This window comes from Xiphophorus maculatus, chromosome 24 (assembly GCF_002775205.1).
Source record: "Xiphophorus maculatus strain JP 163 A chromosome 24, X_maculatus-5.0-male, whole genome shotgun sequence".
In the NCBI taxonomy this organism is placed as follows: Eukaryota; Metazoa; Chordata; class Actinopteri; order Cyprinodontiformes; family Poeciliidae; genus Xiphophorus; species Xiphophorus maculatus.
In genome coordinates this window covers 10,770,004-10,793,096 of record NC_036466.1, presented here as the reverse complement: position 1 = coordinate 10,793,096, position 23,093 = coordinate 10,770,004, and the positions used below count along the sequence as shown (strand labels likewise).

Genomic DNA, 23,093 nt, shown 5'->3' with positions numbered 1-23,093 from the left:
CAACAGGAAACAACTGATCAGGTTCATCTTGGTCACAGCTCTGAGATCAGTCTGACTGCAGCCTGGAAACCATCTAGTGGATGTGCTGCGTCACTGACTGCTGCTGGAGAGAGGCTGGAAACACTCACTGATCTGCTCTCTCCTTCCTTCTTCTCTCTGCAGGTTCTGATCTCTGTGAAGTAGAAAATGGTCTCAGTGTCCTGCTGATCCTCAGAGGTTGAAGCTGCAGCAGTTTGAGTCTAAAGAGACTCTGACTGGATCATGATGATGACCTCTGACCTCCAAGGTTTTCCTCCTGTTTATTTTCTCGTGTCTGTCATTTAGTGTCTGATATTGTTTGTCTCTTTGGATCAATAAAGATCCAATTCAAACTGGGCTCCATTTAGAGGCTTCATGGAGTTTTGATCTGAACTGGATTCAACTGGAAAGTTGATCTTTTTTCTCTCTGATTCATTTTCATCCTGGAACCAGAAATGGTCTGAGAATGGAAACATGGGAATCATTTTCAGTTCAGCTTTGAAGCCATGAAAGACACTTCAAACCTCTTTTCTCTGCTGCTTCTTCCTTCTGCTGACATGAAAATGTTCCTCAAAGCTCCACAGATAAAAAGATGCTTTACTGGAAACTGCAGAGAAACTTCAGCTTCCATCAGAGAAACCAGTTTAACCAGTTTAGAACTGGATGTCCTACAGAAACTCTGATCTTAGAGCAGTTTTCAGGAACATGTGGAACATGGAAACAAAAAGATTTTATATATTTTATGTTCATTGTAAAAACTAAATCTTGAAGTTTTACGTCATCATTGATTCTCAGCTTTAATTTCTCTCAGTTTGTTTTGGTTTTTACTTTTTTAACTCCATATTTCATGTTTTGAGTTTTCTAGAGAACTTCAGGCTCTTTACTGTGATTTTACTGATTTATTCAAACCTCAGAGAATCACTGGGATAATGTGCTGATTGGTTCATGTTTGATTTTCATCATTCTTCTAATGCAATGTGGGTTGCTGGATGTTTAACGACCAAATAAAGTTTTTAAAAAATCTTTGTGTATTTTTTATGCAGCTGACTGTGTACACATATAATAACTAAACCTTCATTTTAATCCTCCAGGCCATTTTTGCTGTATTTTAAGTTTTCACATTTAGTTTCACAGCTTAAATTAGTAAAAGCAGAAACATCTCAAGTTGATTTCAGCTTTAAGCTACTAATTTAGCCAGCAGTTTATTTTTGCAGTTTTCAGACTGAAGATGTTTTTTTAATAAAACAGATGAGAATCAATCTTTTCAATCAAAACTCGATTAATTAAATCAGCTATTGAATTAGAATAACTTGTATAAAACTGCCATTTCTGTCTGGTTAATGGTGCAGCAGATCCTGCAGGGGGCGCTCTGGGGCCTCAGTGTTCAGGTCGGTTACAGTCTCATCTCCCAGACTCCTGAATCTTCTGGTTCCTTCCTGAAATGATTTCCTGCAATAAAATGTTGGTTGGAAATGAGCAGAAAACTGAGAAAAACCTGAAAAAGTTCAAATCTGACCTAAAGTTTTACAGCTCAACTCATACAAAGGAAAACATGAAAATAAATGTGTTTGTTGTCACCTGGAAGGAGGCGGAGCCTCAGCTGGGTCAGGGGGCGGAGCCTCAGCTGGGTCAGGGGGCGGAGCCTCAGGTGTGTCAGCTCTAGTCAGGTTTGGATCAGAACCGGTTCAGACTCCATGCAGCAGCAGAGCAGAGACTGTATATTTTTGTTATTTAATAAATTATCTTAAGAAAACGAAATTGATAGAAAGGATATAAGGTTTCTTTTCTTTTTCTTTTTTGGGGGTTTGGGGGAAAATATATGTAGCATCCCGATCCACACTCCATTCCAGTTCATGGCGGTAATGCACATCAATAAGTTGCTTGCCAACCGCCAAAAAAGAAGAAGAAGAAGAAGAAGAAGAGCAGCGTCTGGATCAGGTGAGTGTTCACTTCTTGTTTTGCTGATGTTTTATTTACAATGTTTCAATGTGAAATTAATCCACAGCATAAACAACTAAGCAGGTGTAAGTGAACCAGGGTGTGATATTATTTAAAACAATGTGGTTGCAAGGAAGTAAATTTGGTAAGACTTTATTTGAAGGGGTGCAAGAAAAAAGGACATAGGATTCTTTATAAATGTTGAATTAGGTTTGAATTAGGTCCGCTGTATTTTATATTTCTGTTTTTTTGTCAATGTTTTTGTAGCGATCTGGACAGGTAATGTCCTGTTCTGCAGTGCCGGGGGGCCAGACGGGTGTAAAGATAATTTTCTGGACCCGGACTCAGACCTCAGAGACGCAGAGTGATGGATCCTCTGGGGAGTCAGAGGCAGGAGGCTGAAATGAAGTGAGCTCTGCTACGTGAGCGCTGAGGATTAGAACAAGCAGAAACTATTATTAGTGGTTTATTGTGTTGCTGAGCAGAAACTTGGTGCAGCTTTGGCTATTTTATAAAAGTCTTTATAGATAAAACTGAATCTGATCAACTTGAAAATCTTTATTAATTTAATGAAATAGTCATGGAAAAAAAATCTTGAAATGTTTAAACATAAATAATCTTTAAACTGAAATGTGAACTGGTTGTTATTTTCCATTTATTTCCTGGTAGTGATGATCAGACAGGATTCTTCTCATTAGCAACACACCTCTGCTGTGAGAGGGGGCGGAGCCTCAGGTGGGTCCGGTTCAAGTTCTGGAGAATCGGGTCCAATTCGTTCCGACTCGGTTTGTGTGAACAGAAGGAGAAGCAAAGATCTGATCAGGTGAGTTTTAACTCCACATTCTTCTGGTTTCCAGTCCTGACTGGGTTTTCTCTCTTTGAGCTGCTGGACAGAACCAGAACCAGAACTGGGCCTGGTTCTGGTTCTGGTTATGATGCAGAGCTGCAGCACCTGGTTTCAATCAGGAACTCTGATTTTCTCTGAGTTTTCATCTGTAACCCAGACAACAAGCTGAGTTTGCTCCCAGTTTCATAGTGGAGTCAAACTGGTACCAGTAGGTTCTGAGTGTTTGTGGCCCGGCGGAGATATCTGGGTTCCTGATTGGTGGATGGAAAATATTTCAATATGAAGTCAATAATTTATTGATCAGAGAGGATTTCTCTGGGCTTTTATCAGTAGAAAATCCAGATTGAATCAGACATTTTGGATCAAATGCGTTACTTTATGGACTTTCTTTAATATGGAAAACTTGACCTCTTTCTGACCATCGCTCCATTTCTGAGTCTTTCTGGTTTTAAATGTTTGCTCATTAGAAAATCATAAAATTGTTGGTTGAATCACAGCAATAATTTCCACAGCTGTTTGCCAACTTGCTAGGAAAGTTGTTTTATGTATTTTATATTTGAGTCACTGAATACAATCACGGACATTTCAAATATCCATGTTTTTCCTTTACTCTGATTTTGTTTTAATGAGGAAAATCAAAGTCCCTGGTGAATTAATGAATGAAACGTATTCATACCCCTTTAAATTTCTCACTCTGTTTCATTGCAGCCATTTGCTAATCTCAGAAAAGTTCATATTATTTCTCATTAATGTATACTCAGCATCCCCTCTTGACAGAAAACATACAGAATTGTAGAAAGCTTTGTAAATTTATTAAAAAAAAGAAAAACTGAAACATCACATGGTCATAAGTATTCAGACCTTTTGCTCAGTAGAAACCCCTTTTTAGCTTGTACAGCCATGAGTCTTCTTGGAAATGATGCAACTAGTTTTTCACAGCTGGATTTGGGGATCCTCTGCCATTCCTCCTTCAGAACCTCTCCAGTTCCATCGGGTCGGATGATGAATGTTGGTCATAGAGTTGGATGCAGGCATGCATAACAAATCACATTTTATTTGAAATATATTTACATTTTTCAAGAGTACATTGCCAATATACTATTACAGAATTGTACAAATTGTCAATACATTCAAAATTTGCAGACAACATGCTTATGAAAATTAGTACAATGAAACAATAGGTACACTTTAGAGGAAATGTGAAAAATATTGAACCAAGGACAGAGTATTGTTTTAATTTAATATCACAGTATTCCAGTATTATTGCAAACATACTGACATTTCTCCTTCCTAAGAACAGTGAGGATCAACGGCAGAACATTCCCATTCACTGCACTTTACAGAAACCTACAAAAAAGAACATTTGTATTTTAAAGAGTACAGAAAAATGACAAAGAAAAAAGTCTGACTTACAATTTTAAGACGTAGCGGACTCGCTATGCATGTGACATCATCAGAACTGATGATGATTGGGACCGGATGCCTGGGGTGGGAAAACATTTCTAGGTTACTTCTTTACCTGTTTATGTTAGAAGTAGAAAAAATAGTCAGCAATATGATAGAATCAGTTGATGTTGAGGCATCAACTATGAAGCTGTTTTCAGTGAGGTCTTAAGGGAGACAATCTACCATCAAATCTTTCCATCCATGATCTGAACACGTTGATCCCTGCAGGGTGGTGAGGGGGGCCGGTGGGGCCCAGCTCCAGCTGTCACCAGACGAGAGGCGGGGTTCACCCTGGACAGGTCACCAGTCCATCGCAGGCACTGAAAGCTAACAATGAATAAAACGTATGAAAGAGAAATGATAAATTAACAAGGAGAATAAATGATGTCCAATTATTTTAAAATCAAATCATGTTTATTAATTGCAGTGATTTATAATTGCTGACGTCAGAGACTCAGAACCTGGTTTTAGAGGAAGAATTGAGCTGAATCAGGAAAACTGAAGTATATTTTGAGGTTGTCAGTAACATTCCTCTGTGGGATCCAAAAGTCAAGATTCTGAGAGTAGCGTTGTTGTCTTGTAATAGGAAGGGCGTAGGTTCGATTCCATCTTCCTCTTGCCACATGTCAACGTGCTTTGGCACCACTGTTTGTATATGTTGGACCTCCCAGCTGTGGTGTTTATCTGTATATGGCAGCCTGAGTCTGTTGAATGTGTAGGTCACTCATAGCACAAAGGCTTCAGCCTGGATGTATTATTGAGTTTTAAATATATAACAAGTTTTCAGACTCTACACTGGTTTCCAAAATAGAAACTCTCCAGCTTTTATTTAGCAGCTGAACCAAAATCTGCAAAATAAAAATCCAACTGTTTTGTCAGTTGATCCGAATCTCCGAGCGCAGAGTGTCCTTGCTTTAAATTCACTTAAATGGATCCATGATTAGCTGTAACAATAGATATTTGAGAAATATATATTTTAGTGGTAAAAACAATACAGTAGGGTTTTTTAAAAAAAAATAAATATTAATAAAATATTGTCACATGGACATCCAGGTTGTTGAATTGTACTTAAAAGTATGTATGTGTATATATGTTGTAACAGATAGTAGACTAAAGTAAATTAAGAGTTTTCTAAATAAAGTATGACACAGATTGTTTATGGATTAAATCTTGTGCATCCTGGAAACAAATCTCCAGAGAAGCCAGGATGAAATTAAAGGGTTTTTGCTCTCAGGAAAATCTGGATGAAATAAATCAGCAGATCCAAAACAGTCTTGATAAAGTGAAACAGAATTATGAGTTTCTTCAACGTAATTCTTTAAATACTCCAGATATTGTGCAGAAACTAGATGCCTGTACTATACTAACAAATGAGATTTATGATCTTGTGTGTAAGCGTTTAGAAGGGGGTATTGTTGAAGAAAAATTTAATCAAGAAGTTGAAAAGGAAAGAGTGCGAGAAGTCTTAAATAGAGACGAATATCAGTCTGTTTTTGGAGAAATCTCTACTGAATGTTCTTCATGTGGTTCATCAATTACCAGCTCCAAAGTTTCTCAAGGGCGTGTAATGGCAGAAGCTGATCTTGCGGCTAAAAAGGTACAAGTTAAATCCATGTTGGAGATTGAAGCTCAACATGCGAGAGTCAGTAAGCTTGAATGTGACTGGAAGTGTCATGAGTCCCAGATTATGGCAGAAATGAAGCAGAAGGAAGCTGAAGTGCTACAGCAGCTTGATGAGGAGAAGAGCAAGTTAAAGGTAATGCAAACAGATATGGAAGTTAAAATGGCTGCTGCTCGGCTTGATGTTTATAGCAGACTTGAAGATGGGGTAGAAGGGGAAAATCTTGATTTTAAGCCTGAGGTTAAATCAGTGCAAATTTTAAAACACCCAAGAAAGTCAACTGCAAGGGCTGCATCAATTCTACCACCTCAAGCTCTGAGATTCCTGCAGTAAACTTGGCTGAAGCCTTAACGAGCTCATTGAGTTTAAGTCGCCTTCCTGTTCCTGAACCTGCCATATTCTCAGGTGACCCTTTGAAATTTGTGGACTTTAAGATATCATTTACAACTTTAATTGATTCAAAATCCATCTCTGTTGGGGAAAAATGTTGTATTTGACAGGTTATCTCTCTGGAGAAGCCCGAAAGGCTGTGGAAGGTTTCTTTTACAGAAGCTCTGAGGATGCATATGAGGGGGCTTGGTCAGTTGTACAGGACAGATATGGAAACCCATTTAGGGATAAACTTATGTCATGGCCAAAGATTGCACCAAATGATCCATTATCTCTCAGAGATTTTGCTGACTTTTTGAAAAGTTGTGAAGAGGCTATGCCTCAAGTAAAAGGACTGTCCATCTTAAATGATTGTGAAGAAAATCATAAGATGTTGAAGAAATGACCAGACTGGGTTGTACGTAAATGGAGTAGAGTTGTTGTTGAAGTGCTTGAAGCGTGTGGAGAATATCCATCTTTTGAATGTTTTTCTAGATTTATACAAAAGGAAGCACGTATAGCATGTAATCCTATTGCTTCTCCATTTTTGTTAAAGTCTAAAACTTCTTCAAATGATCTTTCCAGGAAAGCTAAGACTTTTAATACCAGTACGGAGTTCAAGAAACAAGAAACTGGTCATGTTCTGAAATCTAAACTGCCTTGCTTGGTTTGTACAGACATATCACACAGTGTTGCTAAATGTCCCAAATTTGCAATTAAATCAATGGAAGACAAAAGATCATTTATATATCAGAACCATCTTTGTTTTGGATGTTTAAGGAAAGGCCATTTATTGAAAGACTGTAAAACGCGGCATGTTTGTGGAGAGTGTAGACGACATCATCCTACTTGTTTACACAAGGACAGAGTGAGATGTCAGGATGTTGGTCAGCAGTTTTCAATCTCTCCAGAAGAAACAGCTCAGGTTTCTCACAGTGTTTTATCTCATGCACTCACCCGAAACATTTCTGCCACATCAAGTATTATTCCAGTTTTTCTGTCCTCTGTGAAGGATCCTGGGAAAGAAATACTTACTTATGCACTCCTTGATACTCAGAGTGACTCCTCCTTTGTTTTAGAAGATCCGTTGCATTTTGTTTGGCCAATCACGATTTTTAACGTCTATAGACACAATTTAGAAAATGGGCAATTTTTGCAGTATTTCTGAAATATAATTAGATTTCAAAGACCAACATCACATTACTGTTATGCAAAAGACCTTACAACTGCATCTACTATTTATTTATTTATTTTTTTTACCTCTGTGCTTTTACTCTAAAGTGAAAGAAAATTTGTTCTTAAGTGAACAATTGTTCACTTAATTTATTACTACAGATACTTCAACTGCAAAGGCCAGATCTGTTTTCTATTTTGGGTTTACCAGAGAAGATACCAGAAAATAATTCACAAAGTAAAATGGCAAAATAATAAATACAAGGACTTTTTTATGATATTGAATTTTATTCTTTTAAAGAGCTTCATTTTCCTTTTTGTAGTTTTTTTAATGTAATGCCACTCTCGGTGAAGGCATTATGTCCTTTTTGTAGCCAACAACTTTTATTACTCTAACTTGATAAAAAATACAGTTCAAACATTTAATTTCCAAAATGTCTACGGTGTGCTATGAGAAAAGATTTCAACAATAACTGAAGGAGGGAAAAAAATAAACTTTTAAATCTGGAGTGTTTTAACATTTCACAGAAACAAGAAAGATTCAGGCTTTAAGAGCTAAAATCTTAAAACCTTGAACAGTCAAAGAAAACAGCCAGGTTAGCTTAACTTGCTGACAGGAAATAAGAAAACCTAAAATGTTTTAAGAAATGAACTTGTTTTCTGGACCAATTGGAGGTTCTAGAGGAAGAATTCTGAGAAATCAGTGTTTTAAATATATATATATATATATATATATATATATATATATATATTTCTCCGACTTTGTATTGCTTTTTGAGGCTCTAAAAACCCCCGTGTCGATACGGTCAACCAGTTTAATCATTGGGTAATTAACCATTCAGGTAGCAAGGGACCAATTGCTCAAACAGATGTTGCCTGGCATCTAGAGGGATGACTTAACAGCCAAAGAGGTCCTTATCTTCTGCTGAGTCATGAATAATTCATGTGTTGTGTGTGTGTGTTTTTTTTTCTTCCAGTGTAAGTTGATCATTCTCCATTTGATGAGACCTGAAACTTTTTCACCTCACCCCGCATGAGGACATAAAATGGAAGTCTGTATTTAGTTTGTACTCAACTTAGCGAAGGGGCTAGTTGCTCACAAAGGCTGCACTCTATCTGGTCCGCACAACTAAAGGGCACCAGCACAAATCAGTGTGTTGCAAAATCAGCAGGAAAATGTCCAGAGTATGCAAAGCAGTGCTCAACCTCAGGGTCCGGGGAGAGGAGGAGGAACCACATGGAGAAGAAGCAATTTCCAACTGAAGAGATTTCATACCAACATCTGATCATGAGCTATTCAAGCTTGTCAAACCGTCACGTCACTTTATGCCCAAGAATCAGCGATCTGTACAGCTCAGCAAACCATCAATCACTTGGCAAAATATTAGAAAAAGCTGTATACTGTACCTTCATATTTAGGGTGATATGAAGGAGTATTTTCTAAGGTGGAAGAATGAGATGCTTCTCAGGCACCGCATACTGTATGCTGTCCTGCAATATTACGATAAATCTGCCCTGCATAACATTTAAAAAAACAAAACAACTCAGAAATATAAAGGTCAAACTCATCATTTTGAGCTTATTGTAACCTTAGGAAGAGATGGAGCTTCAAATGTTCGAGAAGAAAAGGGAAACGGCAGAAAATGACTTGTTAGCATTTTTTTTTGTCTATCATATTGTACATGTTCAAAAAGTAAATAGGACAATTTGAAGGTGATTTACAGAACATTGGGTCATGTAACACTGTCGTTTGAAAAATGGATTTTCTGTGTCATTCATGTTTTAAGATATTCCTGTACACAGATATTCTGTACTGTTTTTGGTAGATCGGGTTTGCATACATCAGTCATCTGATGTATCATTGTGTGTGTGTATATATACAATATATACAGTTATTATTTTTTAAAATCTTAAAAAAAACTGTTCATCTGGACTGAAATGGGTTCAGATCCAAACTGATGAAACTTGAATTATGGAAGATGCAGTTATTTTTGGCCTGTTGGATAAACTTTTGCTGCTCATACATGATGCATATTTCAGTGATAACTTAGAAAGTGTTGTTGGTCCATGAAGACCTGTAAAACTCACCAATCATGCCTTTAACCCACTTCTCAGATTTAGCAGGGTTCTATTGTCCTACCATATGTCTGGATTCGAATTTCTTTCTTTCTGTCTTTTTTGTTGATTTGTGAAGCAGTGTACAGAAAATGTCTGACCTGTTACTTTCTAAACCTTTAATTCAGTTCATTATTCCAAGTTGGGAAGCGTTTGGCAGCTCAGAGACGGCCGTCGTTTATCTCAGTCTTTCCAAATGTCCCAATTCAAAGGTACCTCAATTCAAGCTTGAAGTACCTGGAGACCAATCAGAATTGCCTGACATTTTTCCATACTAAACAGAGCAGACTGGTTGATAATGTTTTCCAGTTGAAAATGAAGTGAAATCCACATGGCTTGATTTCTCCCATTAAAAGAATTTTTTTTTTCTTGTGCTTTATAAAACTTCTGCTGATTCCAGGAGCATATGAGTTTGTCCATGTAAATATGTCTATTGTCATCCAAGTCTGATGGGGTGCACATGTGTAATTTTCCATCTTATTTGCAAAAGGTTATTCTGTGTGTGTGTGTGTGTGTGTGTGTGTGTGATTTATACATGATTAAAACTTCAGTATTTGGAAAGGAGTCCGTGTGTGTTGCTATATGCAGGCCTTACTCGTCATTTCTGGCTTCTGAATACTAATTCAACACGATAATTGATGTTTCAGGACTTGCAAATATGGATCTGGAGAATATGGATTACTCTGGAGGGGCCATCGATTGTTTAAAGTGTCTCTGAAAAATAGGATGGCATTTGTTTTTAATTCTTCCTTCCAGACACATCACTGTTTTTTTGGTCATGTGTACTTAGTATTAAAATGATGCGGAAGCAACACACATCAAAGAATGAAAATGTTGCAATAGGTACTGTATATGTATATATTTTTTCCATTCAATGACTCTATTTTTAAAAAAAACAATCTGACCATCAGAGAGGTTAAATTCCTGAATTAAAATTTTGTTTTGCTTTCCTTCTGACACAGCAAAATCTTTCTTGGCATAATGTATGCTGTGAATCATGACCACACCATGCATCTAGCATACAGACTTTTTAATGAACAGAGAATACTTAAAGTAGATTGTTAACTTAAGTTAACCTTTTTACCTGGTGAAGGCTTTTACTAAAAATTGACCAAGTTGACACCATAAATATAACTCCTTGTGCCGGGAGTTATCATAAAAGGGGGCAGTTCAATAAATCTGATTAGCTGAAGGCGGCTGGAAACACTGAAAAACCATCTTCAGCCATCCCTTATTGAAATTCAAAAATAATTTATTGATTCCAAAGGGAAATTAAACTTACCTCATTAATTCAACTTCTTCAAAGAGTTGGGTGTTGGCATTAAAGATCTTTCCTAGCGGTATGTCTGAAATCGAATTTGAAGAAGCCTCTGACTGAAGACACCATTTTTCCAGGACACTCTCATGAAGCGGATGGTCATGGTTGTCCATAATTTTCTTGATCCTTCTTTGCATTATCTCCAAACGTTATACAGTCGACCCCAAAACATAACCAGCATTCTTTATCAGGATTTTGAGCCTTTTTATTTTTCTGGGTCTGATGCTGCTACACCAACAGCTGCCTGCAGAAGAGATGAGACCTTTAGATTGCTCAAAAATTACATTCTCCTCTGCCCCTTCTTGTAGACGGCCTCCCTACTGCATCTGCAGTCTGGTGTTCAGGTGAACACAAGGGTATTCATATTCCTCAACCATCTCCACTTCTTCTGCCATGATGGGAACAGTGTTTGAGCTAATCCTGTTCCTCCTGAAATCTACAATCATCACATTTCTTTTGTTCACATTCAAGATGAGACGATTGTTCCCACACCGATACACAAAGCAGTTCGCCAGTGTATATTAGAATTATTTTTAAATCAGTTGTGGTTTATCATGTTGTGGCTGAAATTAATTTTCAAACATGTTGCGTTTTGGAACAAATAAGTGTGGTATCAACTTCCAGCCTTTCAAAACCAAAAAACAAAGCACTTTATAGCTTATTAAAAAATGATGGCATTCATCATTTGACTGGGTCTAAATAAGATGTTTTGTGCAAACCAGAACATTCTAATTAAACCTCAGCTATCGAAGTATGCTGATTCTTTGATACAAATTCACATTTTGAGGCAGGTGCAATATTAAGGGATTCAAACGTTTTCAAGACCTGCTTAAGGGATTGTTTTAAAAGATCACGTTCCTGGGTCCAAACTTGTGGTATTTGTAGAGGTTCTAGTGCCAAGGTTGCCAGGTGCTTGGATGGCACACTGGATAAAGACTGTGCTTTGGTCCCGATGATTCTTAGTTCAAGACCCGCATGGTTTTAAAACTTCACAAGGAAAACTGACTATGGGGGGGGACACTCTTCTTTGCCCCCCCCCCCCCCCCCCCCCCCCCCCACTAGACACTACTAGAAGAGTGTCCCCCTCCCCCCCAAGGAATTCAGAAAGATTACCTGTCTTGTCAACATTGACATCTGAAAAGACAAATGCGCTATGAGAAACTTCTAAAGCGTGGAAAATCGTGTGGTCTGCAGGTTATGACATCATATATCAAGTACAAAAGATAAGGCTTCAAATCCTGGTGAAAATTTGCAAAGAACACCTGCTTTTTCAACTTCTGTCACCACTGACAGCAGAAAAGATAAATGTGTCCTGAGAAACTTTCAAAGCGTGGAATATCGTGTGGTCCACTGGCTCTGCTGTAGAACCAGAATTATGAAGGACATCAGTTCAAATCTGGAGTGACACTGACGGAGGAGTGAAAGCACCACCATCAAACTGAAACAAGAAACAAGAGCTTGAAGAGAAAAATGGAATTCTTGAAATGCAAAACACAGGAAAAAACAAAAGATTTTGGAAAACTTAGTGCCAACATGATAAAAACTGGAAGTGAAGGAAAAATTATAATCACTTGCATAAAAGTAAGTGCCCTGACAGGCCTGGAGTGTTGGAATGTCCTATGATAGTTCACCACCAGAGGACAGCGATCACTTATAATCAACCATTATATTCCAAGACAACAACCTCACCAGGTCACTGACCAACTAGGAGTCAACACCAGTCTTCCCAGTTATATCCCACCAGCAGGATGCCTGGTGGAGAGGTTAGAGGTGCTGCTCTGTAAACCCAAAGATTTCATGTTCAAGTCCTGCTTATGCTCAGATTTGAGTCAGCTGAATGTGTAGTTGTATTTTAATTGTTCAACCATAATTATAAATCTCCATGTTTTCTAATTATTAAGCTGATTTTTAATCAGAAAATAAAACCTCCAATCTTTTGGATATTTAAGTTTCAGAACCACTAACAAAAACCTCTTTTATTGCAACCAGAACGTGGCTCTTGTTCATTCGCTAGAATACAGTTGATTGCAGACTTTCCTTCACATTTCCACAATTTTTTAGACTAAAACATGGAAGTTCGTATTGATAGTTATTGATCACCAAACTAAACCTGTTGTTGCACAACTGTTTGAATCATAAGAGCTTTCAGAGTGTTGTAAAGATTTATGGTTAAATATCTTTAATGACCATAGCGAGCTGTTCTGATGGATCTGGGTCGTCCAATCAGGACGGACCTTGTTTTCCTCCATCAGCTGCAGATTCACCACCACCAGAACTTACTACTTCAGTCACTCACACTATCAGCTGCACTTTGTAACGTGTGAAACTGTTTGATTGTTGTGAGAGTTTGGTTTGTTCCTGTTTTACTGCCTGCTGTAAAATGAATTGCCACCAGGATAATAAAGTTGAATCGACCTTTGACCCTTGCAGTAGGCTTGGCATCATAAAGGTTAATGATTAAAGAAGTGGAAGCAGTCAGAAAATGATCCGTCTAGAAATGGAGCCAAATGTTTTCCAGACTAGAAATAAAGACAGAAATATTAAAGCTGAACTAAAGCGATCAGATCTCCTCCCAGGATTTTTGCTGATCACTTCCTGTTTTACTGAACTACTTCCTGTATTGATAAGTTGACAGGAAATGACCTAAAAATTAGAAAAACCCTGAAAAAGTTTTAATCTGAGCTCAGTTTTCCAGCTCTGCTCACTGTTGAGTGAAAGGGAAGAAAACATTAAAGGTGTTCAAAATCACCTGGGCAGGGGGCGGAGCCTCAGGAGGAGTCAGGTATCAGAGCAGGAGAAATGGGGTCAAAGTTCATTTAGCAGCAGAGCAGAATCTGGATCAGGTGAGTGTTGACTTCTTGTTTTCCTCTCTCTGGGTTTTCTCTCTGTGGAGGAACCAGAACCAGAACTCGGCCCGTTTCTCCTTCAGCTTCAGCTCTTCATATCTTCACAGGAAACAGACGAAGCTTTTATTTTCTGACAGATGGACTCAAACTAACAGAAGCAGGAAGTTCAAACCTTTGTTCTGTCAGTGGGAATCTTGGACCGACCCGTTTATCCTGATAAAGTCTCTTTAATCGTCTCCCTTTGAGAAATTTGACTTTAGTTTGGTTCTGCTGCCTGCGTTGTACTCTTCCATATCATCACCAAAATAATCAGTACATTTATAGATTAATATGGAGATTAAATCGATTAAAATCAAACAGCTGCTCCAACCTCTAGAACAGATAGAATAGAATTACTTTATTCATCCCAGCAGGGAAATTATTTTGCAGTTTCAGCAGCATAGAGACAAGACACACAACATCCACCACTGAGTAGCAATGTAGACAAGATAAATAAGAATAAAATATGACATGCTGTCAATATAAAAAGCAGCTTAGAGCAGACCTTGCAAGGATTCAAAATGCAGAACAGTATGTATCTGTAAATATATGTACAGCAAGTGTGCCACAGTGCAGTTGTGCGAAATTGGACTGATTAGTGCAGAACAATGATTTAGCTTTTATTGTACAGTGAGATGGCATGTGGCAGGAAGGATTTCCTGTATCTGTCCCTACGACAGCGGAGCTGGAGCAGTCTATGTGAGAAGGTGCTCCGCTGTCTGTCCACTATGTCTAATTCTTTATTGAGGAGCTAAAGTGAGGAGTTTGTTATCTGGTAGTTTGTTCTTCTGGACCTGTTCCTCTCAGGCCCTGTGTTCATTGATAACTTTACCTGACAAAGGAAAGAATGATTGGTTGTTACGGACAAAAAAGGAAATCTCTGCTGCTCGGCCCTGAGTTCAGGAAAACATCCGTTAAAATCCCGTCTGCCTGCTGAGGTTGATCAGTTCCAACAGTTCTGGAGGAGACAGAGGAGCTGTCCTACCCACAATCCTCTCTGCTGGTTTTATCCGTTAAAATCTGATTTTACAGTCAGGTTACCAAAGCAGCATGTAATGCTCTGCTGTAAAAATCCTCCTAACATCATACATAAGATCAGCCTCCATTTTGAGCTGCAGGATGGAAATAACTTGCTGACTTGTTACTAGAGGTAAGTGTTGCCGCTCCGGGTCCCTCCGTGTCTCTCGGCTCTCTGGAGCCTTTCTAACCGATGAACCCACCGAGGCTTCCCGGGGCCTCAGTCACCTCGGCCTGGGTCGCTCGGCTCTCATAGGGCCTGGTCCCCGCAGCAGCGCTCTGTTTACTTTATTGAAGGCCTGATCTAGAAAGGAATTAGATCAAATGAAAAACTTTATTGTGAGACGTTGCTGCTTATAAAGTGATGCTAAGTGAGGTTACATTATGCGACTATAAGGAACAAAAAGAGAAATATTGAACACACTATAAACACACAGCTCAGTTACAGCGCAGTTAACCTGGTGAATGATCAGCTATGATCTACCATGACAGCAGCATCTAAAGCTGATCTGTTTGTGTGGAGCAATAATGAACTTTTCAGATTTAATCTAAATAAACTGAGAACTTAATGTAACTTTTACAGTCCATCAGTTCTTGCTGCAGCGACTCTCTCTGGTGTTTTAACCTAAAAAGCAGAACTAAAACATTGTAAACTAGTTTCTCTGCTTGTTGAAATCAGCAGGAAGTGAATCACATCACTCCGTCCCTCATCAGTCTGGGGTTCAGCAGAAACTGATGTTTCTCTTGTCTGTGGATCAGAACCGGCTTTAAGCCGTCCACAGATTTCCTCTCTTCCTCCTCACTGAGTTTGATCTTTTTCCAGGTTTTCCTCTTGTTGCTCCTTTCAGCAGGAAGAAACTCTTTGTCTCTCAAAGCTCTGCTGGAAAAATGCATCCAGATCCAGACTGACTCTTACCTGAAAGGTTGCTGTGTTTAGCAATCAGTATCTGCAAAATCGGAATCGATCAGCCAGAAAACTGCAGTCGGTTCAACCCTAAAAATAACAAAACTTTTAAATGGAGCAATAATAATAAAATAAATAATTTCACAAACATTTTAGATCAGTTGTAACAAACTAGTTTCTAACTAAAAGAGTTGCATTAATGTGTCTCTTTATTTTGAAGTTCAATCAGATCAATAGACTAAATATGTTTCAGGCCTCGCTGAGTGTTTGGGGGCTTCATCCCCCTATTGAAGCAGCTGTTTACCCATGATTCCTTGCAGCGGGTCCAGCTGGTACCTCAGCTGGATGCTGTGGTCCCTGAAAGCTGCTTTGTGTCTCTTGAGCTGAGAGGAAATCCTGCTGAGCTGCACACAGAGGCTGACATGTTGCTGAGATCCCAGCTGGACCCGGTTCTGTCTGGAGGAGAGCTGTGGACCCGACCTGAGCTGCTGCTCCCTCAGAACCTTCTGCTCACTGACTCCCTCCATACAGAGCTACAATAGAGTCATGATGCGTTCAAGTCCACTGGGAGCTAAATAAGTTCACTAGTTCATAGGAAATGTTCACTCATTCATTCAAATGATTCACTCTGATCCTCTGAACACATGATGGGAACCAGCTTTCTGCTTCACAGGACAGTTACTGGTACCGGATCACTGTACTGACTGGTTCTGGTTTCTCTCTCCAAAAGGCCAGAAGATGAAAGATCAGGACAGAGCAGAACCTCCAGGATCCATCAGTCCATCTATGAGGAGTGACCAGTCCAAAGATCATCCTCCATGGTTCAGTAATGAACCTGAACCATCAGACAGAAAGTAAGAAACCATTTTCTAACTGATTCATGTGAATCTATAGAGATAAAATAAATGATATTAACTGGTTGATCTTCAGTGTTTTAATAAACAGTAACTTAATTTTCTGAGATATTAATTTAAAGTTAGTCATGAAGGATGTTGGTCAGTAAATCAGAGTTTGAATGAAAGTCTGAATGAATCAATGATGAAAATGTTGCATGAAAACAAAAACAACCAACAATGTGAGGAGCAACGACTCAGATTGTCTCTAAACCCAGTGAAGCACTGGAGCTTCCAGACTGGGAACACTGGTATCAGTCATGATACCAGATATGATACAATGAAGAACTTCAAACCAGAGATCATCAATGATCTCCGGTTGTGTTCTGACCCAGTTCTGGTCTCTAGTTTGTGGTGGACCTTCATGAACATGTTCAGCTCCAGCCTGTTGATAGTGAAATATTTCACTGATGAAGAAATGTCTTTACAGGAGCTGTGAGTGTGAAGAAAGATCCAGAACAGGAGCTAAACGGCCGACAGCCAATCAGAGCAGCTGTTCTCCAGGTGAGACTGAACTCCTCCAATCAGAGCCTCCTGTCGTCTCTGTTGGACCAGATCCACATCTTTAGTTGAGATTTGGAAATTTAAGGTTTAAAAGTCTTTTAGTGATCAATTATTTCAGCTGGTGTAACTGGAACTTATGTGCTGGTGATGATAAAGAAAGGAGAAAAAAAATGATGAAAATGTTTGTTAATCAGTCAATATTTTCATCACAATATTCACCAATAATATTGAGAGTTAACAGCTCCTTGATGACCTTCTATCAGATCGCGTCTTTAAACATTCAGAGATAGAAGGTCAACTTGAGAAGAACCAAACCAGAGCAGACAAGGACTGCAACAAAATAGATGCTGTGATGAAGAAGAACAGAGAGCCTGCAGATTGATGGTCAAACATCTTCAGCACATGGATGAATTGAAGGTTTCAATTAATTTCCGTTTTTGGGATTGCTTTTTCTTATATTGTGCCTCCATATCTGGCTTGTCTTTATTTATTATCGTAGCTGCTTCAGGTTTGCTTTTGTTACATTGTGCAGCCGTGTTTCCTGGCCTATTCGCTCGTCGGTTTATGGGTCAAGAGTGGCGATTTCAGCTCGACCTGACCGAGTCCTGTGAGCGTGAGATGCTGGGTGTCTGGGGTCACTCTGGAGGCTATATGTGCAGCAGCCTCTTGGTCATCCCCAAATACCTTTGCTGGGTTTTATAGGGTTAACTGGGCCACCTTTCACCTGGGATCCTATCCCAGCGCTCATCATCATCCCAGTGAGGTGGGCATGTTTTCGGGGTTGTTTCTTTTCTGTGTGTGATTTCTCAGGACTCTGTCGGTAATCGTCATCCAGTGCTTTAATCACCGCCTCTGGCGGTCAGTAGGGATGAAATAGAACAAAAGTTTTGACTGTAACTACGGTTCTATGAATCCCGGATGACCGCCAGAGCGCTCGGTCCCTCAGAATCATCGTGTTTCACGAGAAGATTAAGGGACTGAGCTGTCATTGTCACGTGACTATATAGACTTACTGTTGTCACCGGGGGTCACATGTGACCATGTTGGTATAAGATTCTCGACCTGTGCAAGAGAGATCATTCGGTGCTTTAATCACCTCCTCTGGCGGTCATCTGGGATTCATCGAACCGTAGTTACAGTCGTGACTTTCGTTATTTGTTTTTTTTGGGGGGTTTTTCTCCGAAGAGTTTTTGCGGCGCTAGTGGCTCGTATTTTTTCGACAGTAGGCAGACAGGACGGAGGGTGAGGAGAGGGGGAAGACAAAGGTCGTCGGGACCGGGAGTCGAACCCGCGACGTCCGCGACAAGGACTAAGGCCTCCAAACGTGGGGCGTGCTAACCCCCTGCGCCACCACAGCACGCCCCAACTATTGTTATTCTTACCATGCAGAGTTTTTATAAAATTTGGGCTTTTTATTTATTGATTTACTTTTTTCTCATCCATTAAAGCTGATGCACAAATTGTCTCTGAGAATATCAAAAAATTATTGTTTTCCTTATGTTCAGCTGAAGTGTCTCCTCTCCTGTCTTTGTCTCTTTCTTCAGATTTTGATATTCGGTGTCAGAGTGACCATAAAGCGTCTCTGAAGATGAAGTTCCAGAGTCTCTCTGAAGGCGTCGCTGAACCTGGAAATCAAACCGTTCTGAACCAGATCTACACAGAGCTCCACATCACAGAGAGGTTAACTAGAGAGGTCAACCAGGAACATGAGGTCAGACACATTGAAACAGCATCCAGGAAACAAGAAACAATCAGAAGAGAAGACATCTTTAAAGTCCCACCTGGAAGAGATCAACCAATCAGAACAGTGATGACCATGGGAGTGGCTGGCATTGGGAAAACACTGTTAACACAGAAGTTCACTCTGGACTGGGCTGAAGGCAAAACCAACCAGAACATTGATTTCATATTTCCATTCACTTTCAGAGAGCTGAATATGTTGAAAGAAGAAAAGTTCAGCTTATTAGGACTGATTCATAAATTATTTTCTAAAACCAAAGAAATCAGCAGCTTTGAAACGTTCCAGGTTCTGTTCATCTTTGATGGTCTGGATGAAAGTCGATTTACTCTGGATTTCAAGAACAATCCGATCCTGACTGATGTTACAGAGTCCAGCTCAGTGGATGTTCTGGTGACAAACCTCATCAGGAGGAAACTGCTTCCCTCTGCTCTCCTCTGGATAACCACACGACCTGCAGCAGCCAATCAGATCCCTGCTGAGTGTGTTGGCATGGTAACAGAGGTCAGAGGGTTCACTGACCCCCAGAAGGAGGAGTACTTCAGGAAGAGATTCAGAGATGATGAAGAGAAGGCCAGCAGGATCATCTCCCACATCCAGAAATCAAAAAGTCTCCACATCATGTGTCACATCCCAGTTTTCTGCTGGATCACTGCTAAAGTTCTGGAGGATGTGATGATGACCAGAGAGGGAGGAAAACTGCCAAAGACTCTGACTGAGATGTACATAGCATTCCTGGAGGTTAACTTCGCAATCAAGAAGGAAAAGTATGATGGAGGAAAAAAGACAAGATCAATCTGGAGTCCAGAGAACAAGAAGCTGATTGAGTCTCTAGGAAAACTGGCTTTTGAGCAGCTGCTGGAGGGAAACCTGATCTTCTATGATGAAGAGCTCAAAAAGTGCGGCATCAACATCAAAGATGCTGCGTTGTTCTCAGGAGTGTTCACTGAAATGTTTAAAAGAGAGAGAGGGACGTGCGACATCTCCGTCTACTCCTTTGTTCATCTGAGCATCCAGGAGTTTCTGGCTGCAGTCTACATGCTCCACTGTTTCACCAGCAGGAAGTCAGAGGTGATCAAGACGTTTCTGGCAGAAAAATACAGAGAAACATCTCTAGATGAGTTCATGAAGAAAGTCATGGAGAAATCCCTCAGCAGTAAAAATGGCCACCTGGACCTGTTTGTCCGCTTCCTTCATGGTCTCACTGTGGAGTCCAACCAGAGACTCTTAGAAGATCTGCTGGGTCAGACAGAGAACAGTCCAGAAACCATCCAGAGAATCATCACCAACCTGAAGAAGATGAACACTGATAGAATCTCTCCTGACAGAAGCATCAACATCTTCTACTGTCTGGTGGAGATGAACGACGTCTCATTTTATCAGGAGATCCAACGGCTGCTGGATTCAGGGAAGCAGCTCTCAGAGACTGACTGTTCAGCTCTGGCCTTCATGCTGCAGATGTCAGAGGTTCTGGATGAGTTGGACCTGGAGAAGTACAACACATCAGCATCAGGACGATGGAGACTGGTTCCAGCTGTGAGGAACTGCAGAAAGGCTCGGTGAGTCCAGATGTTTTCATTGTGTGAATGTAGGCCTGTCGCGATAAACGATAAATCGATTAATCGTACGATAAATTAAAACTATCGACGTCATTTCAATTATCGGCATTATCTTCTCTTCCGACCTTTTTCTCTTTCTGTTGATGACACCGAATGAAAAAAGGCTCAACTCCGGTGCTCTCCACTGACCCTCTCTTCCTCATTTCCTCAGTGTAAAGCCCAGCGCACACGACAGGATCTTAGAGCTGTCGGCTGATTGTCGGCCCATTTTTAAAACCTGACAGACCACACATTAGCCGACAGAAATCCTAGGTATAACGGTTCGATCGGTTCGGTCCTGCTGTGTGGTGTCCAACAATGGGCACAAAATAATGGCTACAAGTCCAGTGAACTAATTTTAAAACCAGGCATTAATCAATGCTTTACTACAATCTACCTGCAATGCATGTGGCTAGTGTCAGCGTAAAGTCCTGACTGAATGAAAATCATTATAACCTATTTACGTCACGTTAACGAAGAACAGCTGAAAAGTTACCGGGTTTATCAACTGCGGTAGCAATTTCGCTCCAACTCCTCCCCTTGTCATTTCTATATTCTTTGCATGTTGAATAAACATTAATGTTGTTTCCACGTCGGCTGGACTTCGGGTTGCGCCGTGTCAGCTGTTTGGGATTCCCCGACGTAATTTCCCCTCAGAAAACACGAGGAGAATCCTCGCTTTCTGATTGGCTGCCTGTCACATTCAACAGGTGTAGTTAAAGCTCCCAGTCGGGGAAAAACCCCTGATTTAGATCGGAGCGGCAACGAGGATCTACCGTAACACACCACACAATCTTAAAAAGACCAAAGGTCTAAGATTGTTGTATGGGGAAAAATAGGAGCAAAAAATCATGTAGTGTGAACTATTGCATCAGGTAGTCGATGTGCCCATCTTCTCTATTTAAATCTAATTATTACTGAAGGGCAACATAATATACAGACTTCATAATCTGCACTCTTTTGGTTGAATGCAGTTTTTATTTACACTTTGGCTTTATGTTGTTTAGTTTTTATCAAGTACATTTTTTGTTAATGGAGACTGAGAATCCATTTTGTTTTTGGTTGTTTTGTTTATTCTGTTTATCAGTTCCACTGTTAAATATTCTTTTGAAAATAAAGTGTATCTATCTTTGGCAGGAAATCACATGGATTATTACATCATTTCCATTAAATCAGTGTAAAAAGGTCTTCAAACAATATTATCGTTTATCGCAATAATTTTTTGAGACAATTAATCGCTCAGCAAAATTTGCTATCGTGACAGGCCTATGTGAATGCTGATTCAGCTCTATTGTCCTCCTGTTTCTTCTTCTTCTTCAAGTTGCTTCTGGATGTTTTTGGTCTTTAACTTCTTCCTTCATCCTCTGGACTATTTCAGCCATTCAACCATCTAAACATTCAGCTCATCCAGGACAGCTGCAGCTTCTGGTTTTAGACATTTTGATCATTTTAAAAATATTTATCTTTTTATCAGTTTTCATGTTTAAATGAATAGAAAACCCTGAACTCTAGAAAAAAATCTATTTTGTCTGAAAGATCCAATCAGCCAGAGAGACTTTTACACTTTAAACTCCTCTTCACTCATTGAGCCGCTACTCCTTTTAGGATCTTTGTCTTTTTTTTAAATAAAATCACTGTTTAGGTTTGATGGACACTTTCAAATAACCCCAATAATTGCTACTGTTGTCATGGAAACCAGTTAGAAACTTAGTGAACCAACTTTTCCTCCTCCCACTAGTTTCCTCTGAGTTTGTAAATGAGAGCAAAATGTGGTGATTGTTGTCTGGCTCCAGAAAAAGTCCTAGTTTCTGTCAGATCCTCCCAAAGCTCTGAGAACTCTGCTTCCAGAGCTGGAACCATTTTCCTCATCAACTCTTCATCTGCAGCTTTTGTTGAAGCTGTTAGCCATGAAGACCTGGAGAGACATGAGCTTCAACTCTTTAGACATCCCAGCCTCTTCTAGTTACTGGAGAACTTTCACTGCTTCACCATGAAAAATGCTGCTGGACCCAAACGCTCTGTTTTGGTCTTCAGCTCTTTAAGAGTTTAGCAACAATTTCTTCTGACATCCAAACCTTTGTTCCTCTGAGCCACACGGTCTAGTCCAAGTCCGAGCTGTGAGCAGTTCTTCCTCCTCTCCATCATCTCCAGTAGTTTCCTTCATCAGCTCAGTCAGCCTCTTCATCAGCTGCTTCAGCTCCTTTGAGGCTCTGATGCTGCAGCTCCATCAGATGCTGCAGAGAAAACTGAACTTTCCTTCACAGATGATAGAAGATCTTCAACATCTGACTGCAGCTGAAGGTCTGAGGACATGAAGCCTGGACCAGAACCAGAACCAGAACCTGGACTTTAACCAGGAACTGCACAGATTCTCTGTGGGGTCAAACTCAGTAAATTGGAGATCAGATGTTGATCAGATGATGACATCACTGTTATCATATTTTAGTCTATGATCCAGATTGATTTCATTAGAACTGAATTTATTTCTTCTCTAATCACAGACTTGGTGGCTGTTGGATCCGAAAGGCTGAATGTGAAGTTTTGGCCTCGGCTCTGAAGTCCAACCCAGATCTGACTGAACTGGAAATAAATCTGATCTACATACATGAAGGTGGAGACTCTGATCTGAAGCCTCAGCTTGAGATCCTGGAGAGTTCAGTCAGTAAAGTGAAGAATCTGAGGTTTGTTTTCTTTATTTATCCAATAAAA

General features: G+C 39.8%; 1 protein-coding gene and 1 long non-coding RNA gene across 5 annotated transcripts in view; both read left to right on the top strand.

Moving 5' to 3' along the window:
• Positions 1 to 23,093, top strand: part of LOC102228431 (NLR family CARD domain-containing protein 3-like) — a 971,185-nt gene that overhangs the window by 944,914 nt on the left and 3,178 nt on the right. The window contains exons 1-5 of one of the 3 annotated variants that reach the window (XM_023329352.1): positions 14,582 to 14,880; positions 16,382 to 16,505; positions 16,975 to 17,048; positions 18,593 to 20,345; positions 22,886 to 23,065. In XM_023329352.1, coding sequence (XP_023185120.1) covers positions 16,390 to 16,505; positions 16,975 to 17,048; positions 18,593 to 20,345; positions 22,886 to 23,065 — 2,123 coding nt within the window. In that variant the 5' untranslated portion in view covers positions 14,582 to 14,880; positions 16,382 to 16,389. Of the gene's footprint in view, positions 1 to 162; positions 1,041 to 14,581; positions 14,881 to 16,381; positions 16,506 to 16,974; positions 17,049 to 18,592; positions 20,346 to 22,885; positions 23,066 to 23,093 lie in introns of those variants that run through there. The other 2 variants (XM_023329337.1, XM_023329348.1) reach the window with 2 other exon arrangements.
• On the top strand, positions 1,923 to 10,019 carry LOC111607597. 2 transcript variants are annotated; one of them, XR_002752359.1, is made up of 3 exons: positions 1,923 to 2,364; positions 2,626 to 2,779; positions 8,390 to 10,019. It is a non-coding gene; the product is annotated as an uncharacterized LOC111607597 (long non-coding RNA). The 2 variants fall into 2 exon arrangements; XR_002752358.1 differs by lacking the exon at positions 8,390 to 10,019 and having other exon boundaries at positions 1,923 to 1,956; positions 2,224 to 2,364; positions 2,626 to 2,878.